Source organism: Erythrolamprus reginae, chromosome 1 (genome assembly GCF_031021105.1).
Source record: "Erythrolamprus reginae isolate rEryReg1 chromosome 1, rEryReg1.hap1, whole genome shotgun sequence".
NCBI classification, from domain to species: domain Eukaryota; kingdom Metazoa; phylum Chordata; class Lepidosauria; order Squamata; family Dipsadidae; genus Erythrolamprus; species Erythrolamprus reginae.
The window spans coordinates 406,288,379-406,300,589 of record NC_091950.1 but is presented as its reverse complement, the minus strand read 5'-3'; the positions used below and the strand labels follow the sequence as shown (position 1 = coordinate 406,300,589).

Genomic DNA, 12,211 nt, shown 5'->3' with positions numbered 1-12,211 from the left:
ACCTGTGAATTTTTGGGAGGAGTCTGCCAGAGAGCCCGACAGAACAATACACAATGAGGGTTTTAGTGGGTATATCTATATACACATAGTAAAATACATGATGAAGGTTATAGAGGAGATACTCATAGTAAAATATATCTAAGAAATAATAGAAAAGAAGATATAGTAATAGAACATATCAATGAAAGAATAGAAGAATAGAAGAAGAGATATAGGAATAGAAGAAAGGTATAGGAGATATAGGAGAGCAATAGGACAGGGGACAGAAGGCACTCTAGTGCACTATATTTTAGATGTTTACTACTGTGAACTTAGATGTAGCTTTGCAGGATATACCATATTTTCCCGTGCATAAGATGCATTGGAGTATAAGATGCACTTTAGTTTTCAGGGAGGAAAATAGGAAAAAAAATCTGCCTACCAGGTACTCACCTGGCTAGCATCTTTAGTCTGATCAGGTTCAGCGCATTATTTTGCTGGTTTTGAGAGGGATTAAAAAACAGCTTCTAAAGCACAGCTGATAGAAGCAATGAAAAAAGCAGGCAAAGCATGGAAGATCCCTTCACTCATTAGCACCTTGTTAGGGCTGAAAAAAAGCTTCTACAGTACAGCTGATTTCTGGAGGGAGTAGCAATGAAAAAAGGAAGCAAAACAGGTGTTGTGGTTAGCTCTGGCCCAGCTCCTGCCCCAAGGACTGTGGATGTGGGGGAGACATTCACATGCTGCAGGCCTGGTTTGACCCCGGTGGAATCTGCTGATGAAGGCTCCTCTGACCAAGAAGACATGAGTGACAGGGAGGAGGAGAGTGTGGCAGACAGCTCAGAAGGAGATCAATTATCTAGCTCCTCCTTGGATTCGGAACAAGAGTTAATGATACAGCCACGCATGTGGATAGCGATGCATAGGCAACAACAACTGAGAGATTATTATCGAAAAAAATGAGGCCACCTGTGGTTGGGTGGGGCTGTGGTAATTAGTGAGGCTGCTATAAGTAGCAGCCTGTGGGTTTGGCTGATTTCTGGAGGGAGTAGCAATGAAAAAAGGAAGCAAAACAGGGAAGATTGGTTCACTCATTAACATCTTGTTAGGGCTGAAAAAAAGCTGATTTTGGAGTAGCAGTGAAAAAAGCAGGCAAAACACAGAAATATCTTCACTCTTAGCACCTCGTTAGGGCTGGAAAAAAGCTTCGAAAAAGCTACATTTGGAGTACAAGACGCACCCAAATTTTCAGCCTTTTTAAAGGGGGGGGGGAGTGTGTCCCATACTCCGAAAAATACAGTAAATCCTTTTCATAAGACAAAGACCGATGCCCTCCTCCCTCAAAACCAAGCTGCAATGATTATATTTACCACAAGTGAGATCTGATTGGTTGATGAGGTGGACTCTAGATTTGACGAGGATGACGACGAGGAGGATGACGAGGAGGAAGAGACAGAATTCCCTTCTGAGATCCTCTTCCGCTTCCGTTTAGGAACGATGCTGTTGTTTTCTAGTGGCATTCAAAGGAGAACAAGAGATTTAATTGGGGTGATTCTTCTTCTTCATCTCTAATGTCATCTCCACCAATGTAATAGACAAGCCTTCAGAACATTACCTATGGAGAAGTGGTGTACTAGAGCAGGATTTAATAATTAATTAATTATCTATCTATCTATCTATCTACCTACCTACCTACCTACCTACCTACCTACCTACCTATTTATTTATTGGATTTGTATGCCGCCCCTCTCCGCAGACTCGGGGCGGCTAACAACAGCAATAAAACAGCACATAATAATAATCCAATACTAAAACAGTTAAAAACCCTTATTATAAAACCAAACATACGTATAGACATACCATGCATAAAATTGTAAGGGCCTAGGGGGAAAGAGTATCTCAATTCCCCCATGCCTGGTGGCAGAGGTGGGTTTTAAGCAGCTTACGAAAGGCAAGGAGTGTGGGGGCAATTCTAATCTCTGGGGGCAGTTGGTTCCAGAGGGCCGGGGCCGCCACAGAGAAGGCTCTTCCCCTGGGTCTCGCCAAGCGACATTGTTTAGTTAACACGACCCGGAGAAGACCCACTCTGTGGGACCTAACTGGTCGCTGGGATTCGTCCAGCAGAAGGCGGTCCCTGAGATAATCTGGTCCGGTGCCATGAAGGGCTTTATAGGTCATAACCAACACTTTGAATTGTGATCAGAAGCTGATCGGCAACCAATGCAGACTGCGGAGTGTTGGTGTAACATGGGCATACCTAGGGAAGCCCATGACTGCTCTCGCAGCTGCATTCTGCACGAGAGCGTTACAGTAGTTGAGCCTCGAGGTGATGAGGGCATGAGTGACTGTGAGCAGTGACTCCCGGTCCAAATAGGGCCGCAACTGGTGCACCAGGCGAACCTGGGCAAACGCCCCCCTCGCCACAGCTGAAAGATGTTTCTCTAATGTGAGCTGTGGATCGAGGAGGACGCCCAAGTTGCGAACCCTCTCTGAGGGGGTCAGTGATTCTCCCCCCAGGGTAATGGACGGATAGATGGGATTGTCCTTGGGAGGCAAGACCCACAGCCACTCCATCTTGTCAGGGTTGAGTTTGTGTCTGTTGACACCCATCCAGGCCCCTCTCCCCTACTTCAAACGATACATTCCTCAGAGCAGAGACACAGTATTTAGATGAGGCTCCCCTAACCAGCTACCGTACCATCTGGATACATGGAATTGCACCTTCCAGAATTCACAAGTCATTTGGTTCAGTAACGATGGGAGCTGAACGCTAGGTTGGTGATGGTCATGTGGGATTTTGGCCTCTATCCCATAATGACAGCAAATGTCTCAGATATGCCAGCCCCATATGCTAATTGTCCCCAGAATGGTGCTGGGCATCGCCCACTCCCACAACATCTGCTATGGGCTCATGGGAGTTGTAGTCCAATGCTACTAAAAGCGAGAGGATGGGGAAAGCTGCCCAGGTAGATGCTCTCAGACAACAGGCTTCCTGGAGCAGGGAGTGGTGGCATCCTGGTTTGTTTCTTTGCGGCTTACCGTATTGCTACCAGCTCAGTTAACAACACAGCTGCCTCAGTTACAGATTGTGCAAATCTAGAAAATAGATTTGGTCAATAACTAAGTTAAGTAGCTTGGTTGAACTGAATTGTCAATGACCTACTCCCTTCTCTCTGGCTAAATTCACATAACGCACTTAACTTGGTTACTGGCTTAATCTGTTTTTGCACAATACATTTGTTTTTCAACCAGTGTGCCGCGGCACACTAGTGTGCCGTGAGACATGGTCAGGTGTGCCGCGAAGCTCAGAGAGAGAAAGAAAACAAGAGAGAGAGAGAGAGAGAAAGAAAGAAAGAAAGAAAGAGAGAGAGAAAGAAAACAAGAGAGAGAGAAAGAAAGAGAGAAAAAGAAAACGAGAGAGAGAAAGAAAGCAAGAGAGAGAGAGAAAGCAAGAGAGAGAGAGAAAGCAAGAGAGAGAGAGAAAGAAAGAGAGAGAAAGAAAGAGAGAAGGAGAACAAAAGAGAGAAAGAAAGCAAGGGAGAGGGCAAGAGAGAGAACAAGAGAGAGAGAGAGAGCAAGAGAGAGAGAAAGAGAGGGAGGGAAGGTGGGAGAGAGAAAGACATAGAGGGAGGGAGGGAGAAAGAGAGCAAAAAAGAGAGGAAGGAAGGAAGAGAGAAAGAGGGATGGAGAGAGAGAAAAAAGAAGGGAGAGAAAGAAGGAGGGAGAGAGAAATAGAGCGAAAGGGAGGAAGAGAGAAATATTTTTGTCCAAACTTTTTTTACCCCCCCCCCCCCAATGTGCCCCGGGTTTTGTAAATGTAAAAAATGTGCCGTGACTCAAAAAAGGTTGAAAATCACTGCATTAGACCATGAATTACCTGAATAGGTTGGGCTTCTGCAAAAAGGTAACTCGCAAAAAAAGAAAAGAAACTAACCAAGGTTGAAGCTAACTAAGCTTAGCAAATTCTGCAAACGCAGCCGCTGTCTAATTCAATCTTTCTGCAAAGATCCACAAAAGGAAGGGCTTGTTTCTCTTGGATACAAGCCTATAATCTAATCAGAATTATTCCCAAGCAGATGGTGTATACTGGAGTAGCATTTTGTCCTGATTTCCAGAACACAGTCCTCTGCCTAAAGGGCTGTTGAAGTCAAGCCAGCTACAAAGATGACATTTAAGATTAAAGCAGAAGAAATGGGGGGGGGGGGAGCAGACATCTGCAGAGAAAGTTTTAAAAACCTTTTAAAAAGTCAATTATTTTCCGCTAGACATGTCCATTTAGAAACCAAGGTTTACTTGTGTTTAGTTTTGTCTAGACCAAAATGGACTTCAACCCTGTAAATCATTACATTTTCTAAGACTCCCCATTGAGGCTAAAGTAGCTTTAGGAATGGGAGAAATTAGGAGCAAAAAGGCAGCTCAAAGGGGAAGAATTAAAAATCCATTCTTGCCTTAACTCCCCCCCACCCCAATTTCTTTCCAAATAAAGCAGCCAGCTTATGAACAATAATTCAAATCCGAAATGTTTCCACTCCTAAGGGTTGTCTGCCTTAGACATTAATCAAACATTAATGCAGAACTGTATATCATTCCATGAGCACAACAAAGAAGGCTATAAACACAATATATGCCCATTAAAAATGGATTCAATCTCACGGGAGTTCTGTTAGTCCTCTGTACATAACTGGTTGGGTTTTGCAATATATAAAACAAACTAAGAATGTATGCTTAAATGTATTGAAACATTATAACTTTAAGAGTTAATGTTGTGGATTTCCATAAGAGGGAGCCAGAAGTGTGATTCTCTCTCTCTCTGAATCTCTCTGCTATTTCTATTATGTTCTCAGTGACTGCTGTAGTAGAAACCATGTGTTGAATGCTGGTTTATGTATTTGTAAGCTGAACAAGTAAGACTTATAGTTTTTGTATATGTATTGACTGGTTTAACTGTGTATGACTAGGACTGTTCTTGACTAGATATTTGCCCAAAGAAAATAATATTTTAAACACTTAATGTACTGTATCTGCATTGTATTACTAAACCATTACTTGTATCTGTTGTGTTTGGGCCTGGGCCAGCCGTTGCTCCCACAGATGGGAGAGACGCGGCACAAAGTGAATGCGAAAGCCTGGCTGACAGCCAGGAAGATGTGGCTGACAGCCAGGAAGACGTGGCAGACAGCCAGGAGGAAGAGGCCACTAGTACACAGGATTCAGCAGACAGCCCAGGGGATTTGGCATGCAGTCCCTCAGACAGTCTTTCCTCCCTGGGCTCTTCTGCAGATCAATATATTGATCTGCGTAGCCGAAGAGCTATGCAAAGAAGGGATCGCTTTAAGGAGTATTACAAGTCATTTTAGGAGCACCTGGGCTGGGTGTGGTTCTTATACTGAGGGCTGGGTGTGGTTCCCTTAATGAGGGCTAAAGGGATAAAAAGGAACAAAGGCCAAGGCAAACTGTGGCTGTTTATCTATGTTATTTTGTGGCTCCTGCTCTGAAGTTTCTGTTCCGTGCCTTTGGAGTTTTCAACCCAGCTTTTTCAGACAAGTGGGAGGTGAAAACTCTGGGACTTACTGTTTGCTCCAAAGATTCAAAAGGACTCCTGAAACGTCTTGGCTCATTCCAGGTTGTCTTTGTTTGTTTTTCCCTGTATTTTTGTATGCGGCTGAAGTAAGCCTTGCACTATCATTGTTTTCGGACACTAAGAACTGTTTTTGAGTAACCCTTTTTTGTTTATCTAATACAAGTTTGCTGATTAGCAGAGCACGGGTGTGTTTGATTTCTTTTCCTTGGACTGTTACGCATTGCCTGTGCCCAGTCGGGCAGAACAGTATCTCTGGGCTATCAGCTGGATTTCTGCTAGAACTCCACGTTTCCTCTTGTGTATGTGTATCTTTGACAACTCAGGCATCACTGTGTACACTCCTTAACAAGTTCATACGATTAGAACACAAAGATCATTCAAGATGTGGCTTATCATTCCATCTTTTTTCCTATTTCTTTTCTTTAAAAAATCATGGGCATCATGTCATAGATATTATGGGTGCCTTATGAACATGCAAGTCTTACATCATTCGCCCTCATTTTAAGCAGATATTAACGGTGCTACTTTAGAGATGCTGCAGAAATGAAATTGGTTATTTTCACTCCCCTCTCCCTTTCTAGGATACTGGAGCTGCTTCCTCCTACGAATAACCCCCAGATCTTGAAATATCTCACTGGAAGATTCCTGAACTGTGGATAATTTAAAAAGAATCACAAGGCTCCTTTTGCATGGTTCTCAAGAGGGACAAGTCCTCTTCCAAAACAAGTACTTTAAAAACAAAATCTTCGTCGGTTAAATAACCAAGAGGAATCAGAATTTTATGTGATTTGGAATAAGGTGTATATATGGTTGAATAAGAAGAAAAATTAAATGCTAAACTTATGTGAGAATTGTAGACATATTGCAATGATTTATCTTTTCTTTTTTATTTTGTTTACATATGAAGTTTTTAAAAATATAAGGTTGAATAAAATTTCTTCTTTTCATTTAAATTAATACATTGACTCAAGGTATTAATAATGCATTCTTTTTTCTGTAAGGAAATTTGACTTCTATGACAAGAGGGAGAATTGTAACCCCTACTTTATGTTAAGTGTTTGTTTGTTTGTATGTTTGTCAATTTTTATGGAAAATCAATAAAGTTTATAAAAAAAATAAAAACAAAAACAAAATCTTCTCTTTATTTTTGGAACCAACTTTGGAACCAACTCACCTCAGATATCAGAGTTGCCCCCACTCTCCTAGCCTTTCGTAAGCTCCTTAAAACCCACCTCTGTCGTCAGGCATGGGAGAATTGAGACTTCCCCTCCCCCTAGGCTTATAAAATTCATGCATGGTATGCTAGTATGTATGATTGGTTTCTAAATTGGGTTTTTTTAAATTAACTTAAATATTAGATTTGTTTACATTGTATTATTATTGCTGTGAGCCGCCCCGAGTCTGCGGAGAGGGGCGGCATACAAATCTGATTAATAATAATAATAATAATAATAATAATAATAATAATAATAATAATTTATTTTTCCACTTACCTGGTGGCTTGGCCTCAGGACCTACGTCTGCAAACGTCCTGCATGGAAAAAGAAAGATACAAATGAGAAAGCATTTAGAAATTAAGATTGATACAATGCTTAAAAATATCTCCACCTGCTACCAGCTATCTGCTGTGGCGAGGGGAGCATTTGCCCAAGTTGATGCACATGTTGCAGCCCTATCTGGACAGGGAGTCTTTACTCACAGTCACTCATGCCCTTATCACCTCGAGGTTGGACTACTGCAATGCTCTCTACAAGCGGCTCTCTTTGAAGAATGTTCGGAAACTACAAATCGTGCAGAACACAGCCGCGAGAGCGGTCATGGCCCTGCCCAGGCATGCCTTTGTCTCTCCAACACTCCGTGGTCTGTACTGGCTGCCAATTGGTTTCCGGACTCAATTCAAAGTGTTGGTTATGACCTATAAAGTCCACATGGCTTTGGGCCAGATTGCTTGTGGGACTGCCTCCTGCCACATGAATCCCAGCAACCGGTTAGGTCCCACAGTCGGCCTTCTCCAGGTCCCGTCAACTAGACCTAGGGGAAGAGCCTTCTCTGTGGGGGCCCCGGCCTTCTGAAAACAGCCCCCCCCGGGGATTCGTATTGCTCTCACCCTCCTCACCTTTCTTAAGAGTCTTAAGACTCATTTATGTTGCCACGCTTGGGCTGATTTAGACCTTAAACCCTGGTCCACAAATGATTGTATAGTTGCTGTACAAATGGGGGTGATTGATTTTAATATAACTAGGGATTTTAGATAGTTATGTAATTTTAGTTTAATTGGATTTAATCTTATTGTAACCTACTGTTTTTTATATGTTGTAAGCCGCCCTGAGTCTTCGGAGAGGGGCGGTATACAAATTGAATGAATGAATCAATGAATGAATGAATGAATAAATAAATAACACCGAAGTTCAAGATGATAAATAGGAATGCATAGAGGAAGGGTGGCAAACTCAAGGCCCGGATCTGGCCCATGGGGCTCTCACATCTGGCCTTCAGAGAGCCTCCGGGAGGCAGGGGTAGGTGTTTTCGCCCTCCCCAGGCATTGAATTATTGGTGTGGGCACTCGCACATGAACGATAGGGTGTGTGCATGTTTTTTCGGCACCTGAGGGAAAAAAGGTTCGCCATCACTGGCTTAACAACTTAATATGTTAAGATAATGTCGCATTTTCTATATGTTAGTCAAATCTAGCAAGCTGTGCAAATCTAACTGTGAAATACCCAGTAAGAGCAGACTGACAATAAAATCACCTACTTGCATGGGAGATCAATTCAAGCACTGACTTAGACCAGTGGTTCCAAATGTGGAGCCCACACCCCATGGGAGGGGGGATTTGTTTTTTAATGGGGGCAATTGGAACTTTGTTTAAACCAAGTTAATGGCCTTTTAGGCTTCTTTTACATGAGCAGGAGTTCACATTTTGAATAGTAAGAATTATATTTCAGAGGGAGGGAGGTCAGGATTTTAGAGATGCTTAGTTATATTGTGTTGTTTAAGTGTTTCCTTTATTTTATTTTTGAGCAGTATATGTCCTCCCTGTAATCTCACGACTCTCTTTGGTGGGATTTCAGAAACTGCTAGCTAGCTAGCTAGCTAGCTATTTATTTATTTATTTATTTATTTATTCATTCATTCATTCATTCATTCATTCATTCAGCGGCTCACAACAGCAATAGAACAATTCATAACAAATCTAATAATTTAAAAACATTTTAAAAATCCCATTATTAATCAGACATACATACAAACATACCATACATAAATTGTATAGGCCCGGGGGAGATATCTCAATTCCCCCATGCCTAGCGGCAAAGGTGGGTTTTAAGGAGTTTTACGGAAGGCAAGGAGGGTGGGGGCAGTTCTAATCTCCGGGGGGAGCTGGTTCCAGAGAGTTGGGGCCGCCACAGAGAAGGCTCTTCCCCTGGGACCCACCAAGCTATCCCTGGAAGATTCTGATTTGGGGGGCAGGTTGATCCAATGAATGATGTAGTTACATTTTAATGCCAGCAGAGGGCACCATGACCTTACAGATGGATTAAAACATCATAGAAATAATGGCAAAAGGTAAAGAGACATATAAAATTAAAACGAAGGTTGGGGATGGAATCGTACTGGAGCTGGCTAGTAATTGCCATCCGGATCCGGTCACGTGCTTTCAGAATCTTCTCTAGCCGATGGATGTCGTAAGTATTGGGATTCCGAAACGGGATATCATCCGGCAAACCGGTTACTTCGATGGCATCAGGTGTGTCCCTGATCAGTTTGTAGGGTACCAAAACAGGTCGGTTCAGGCCTAAAGCTTCCCCTGAAAGAAAAACAAAGAATGTCACTGCCACATCACAAAATAGAGGAAACCCACCTTTGTTTCTCAATCTTATTCTTGACAAATGCGTCTCTTCTTTTATGCACCAAAGACAAATTCCTTGTGTGTCTAATCACACTTGGCCAATAAAGAAGTCTATTCTATTATTTGTAAATGTCTATGGAGCTTCTCAGCCATCCAGCTATTGGTTGTCCCAAAGGTGCTTTTGGAAGAGGCAACTGGGCTATCTGGCTTTTCTTTTTCCTTTGAAGACATTTTGCTTCTCATCTAAGAAGCTTCAGTTGGCTCTTGAAAAAGCAACTAAATTTCTAAACTAGACAATCTAGATAAGATTTCCAAACTAAACTAACTAAATTTCCTGACATTATTGTCCTCTTTTATCATTAAAAATAAAGTTACTTGTTAACTTTATACAAACGACTACTATCCTATACATGTTTGACAAATAAATAAAATAAAATAAAATAAAATAAAATAAAATAAAATCAATCAATCAATCAATCAATCAATCAATCAGTGGAACAGATTTCCTCCAGAAGTTGTGAATGCTCCAACATTAGAAGTTTTTAAGAAGATGTTGGATAACCATTTGTCTGAAGTGGTGTAGGGTTTCCTGCCTAAGCAGGGGGTTGGAATAGAAAACCTCCAAGGTCCCTTCTAACTCTGTTGTTGTTATTATTATTATTGACAGGAAGACAAAAAAAGGAATTCCACCTCTTTACATGACTAAGCTAGCAACAACTAAGCTAATTACAGGAGGGAAGGAAGGCTGTGGGCCTGTGACGCGAGTAATGAGCAAAGTCAGCAGCATTATATAAAATCAACTGTCTTCAATAGGGATTTTAACACTCTGACGATGTTACCATGTTTCCCCGAAAATAAGACACTGTCTTATATTAATTTTTCCTCCAAAAGTTGTGCTACATCTTATTTTCGGGGGGTGCCTTATATTTCTCAAATAAGACAAATTCACAGGCAGAAAAGCTGACACCCCCAAAGAAAGTGTACCGTATGGTACACTGATTACGGTATGGTACCTGTCAGTATGGCACCCACACACACAAACAACGGCACTTATATGGTACAACAGTATACTCCCGCTATTGCAGCTTCCGGCCACCAGAGGAACTACAGTCTACGCACTGTAGTGGAGACTGTAATGGCGGTGAGACAGCAGCAGACTGTGTCTGCTGTACTGGACGGTACAAAGCAATGGAAGGGGCCAGCAGGGGACGCCACATTATTACGGTACCGCTATGAACAGCTTTGAATGGTACCGTATGTTTTTCCACCGTACCGTATGTAAACTTGACTACGCCTTATTTTCGGAGGGTGCCTTATATTAGCAAATTCTGCAAAACCTCTGACATGCCTTACTTTCGGGGTATGCCTTATTTTCAGGGAAACAGGGTAGTAGTTAACATTTTTTAAATTTTAATAAATTTTAATAAATTTTAAACGTTCCGGAGATCACAATGGCTGTTGCCTCTTCATTTATACATACATACATATATAAAAAAACAAATTTATATGCCGCCCAATTCCAGTGGACTCTGGGAGACTAACATTTAAAACAATACAAAAGTTGCAATATCAAAATAAAATACAGTTAATAACCCTTCTAGTAGCATTCATACATTCATAGTCCCAGGCCCGCCAGAAAAAGCCAGGTGTCAACGGCTTTTTCTCTGGGGTCAGTTGGTTCCAAAGGGTCGGAGCTGCCACAGAGAAGGCCCTTCCCTGCAGCCCCGCCAGCCAACAATGTTTGGTGGACAGGACCTAGAGAAGGCCAACTCTGTGAGCCCTTTTTGGCCATAGGGAAATATGAGGTAGTAGACGGTCCCGTAAATACGATTTGCACCTTGACTTTCAATCATACAGTTCAAGGCAATGCTAATAGATTTCATTTTCAGCAGGTTTTGCATTAAGTCTCAGAAAAGTTCAGTGGAATAGATGAAGCTGAGACGTAGCTACTCACCAGCCCACGATAGGCGATCAAGGAACCAGAAATTCAGATTGGGAAATCTGCTTCTTTGCCTTTGAACCGTGGGCCCGGAATCTCGAGCTGTGCTTTCCCCACTGTCCCACCCCAAACCTACGAGACAGTCAACCCACCGTATTTTTCATTGAAGAGCTCTTTCACTTGCTCTCGGAGAATCACCTTCTCGCCCAACCGGTTTGCATCATCCTCATCTGCCAAGGAAGAAAAAGCTGCGTGTTTAGTAGTTCTTTCTCACGAGAATTCCCAGAGAACCACAGTGGCGCAGCAGAGAAGGCGTTGGACCAAGAATTGGGAGGTGCAGGTCTACCCTCACTCATGGGAAAATCACTGGATAAATTTAGGCCAATCGTTCCTCCTTGGCCCTACCTATCCTACAGGGTCCTGGAGGTGGAAAATTGGAGGGAAATGTCAGGGTTCCAAGTTCCACGTACTGTGCTCAGTTCTGGAGATCTCACCTACAAAAAGATATTGACAAAATTGAACGGGCTACAAGAATGGTGGAAGGTCGTAAGCATAAAACGTATCAGGAAAGACTTCATGAACTCAATCTGTATAGTCTGGAGGACAGAAGGAAAAGGCGGGACATGATCGAAACATTTAAATATGTTAAGGGGTTAAATAAGGTCCAGGAGGGAAGTGTTTTTAATAGGAACGTGAACACAAGAACAAGGGGACACAATCTGAAGTTAGTTGGGGGAAAGATCAAAAGCAACGTGAGAAAATATTATTTTACTGAAAGAGTAGTAGATCCTTGGAACAAACTTCCAGCAGACGTGGTAGATAAATCCACAGTAACTGAATTTAAACATGCCTGGGATAAACATAT

General features: G+C 42.2%; 1 protein-coding gene across 1 annotated transcript in view; it reads right to left on the bottom strand.

The window, feature by feature from the left end:
* Positions 1 to 12,211, bottom strand: part of GTF2IRD1 (GTF2I repeat domain containing 1) — a 224,713-nt gene that overhangs the window by 4,652 nt on the left and 207,850 nt on the right. The window contains exons 22-25 of the mRNA XM_070735231.1: positions 11,499 to 11,576; positions 9,173 to 9,365; positions 7,054 to 7,091; positions 1,350 to 1,489 (exon numbers count right to left, since the gene is read on the bottom strand). Coding sequence (XP_070591332.1) covers positions 1,350 to 1,489; positions 7,054 to 7,091; positions 9,173 to 9,365; positions 11,499 to 11,576 — 449 coding nt within the window. The remainder of the gene's footprint in view (positions 1 to 1,349; positions 1,490 to 7,053; positions 7,092 to 9,172; positions 9,366 to 11,498; positions 11,577 to 12,211) is intronic.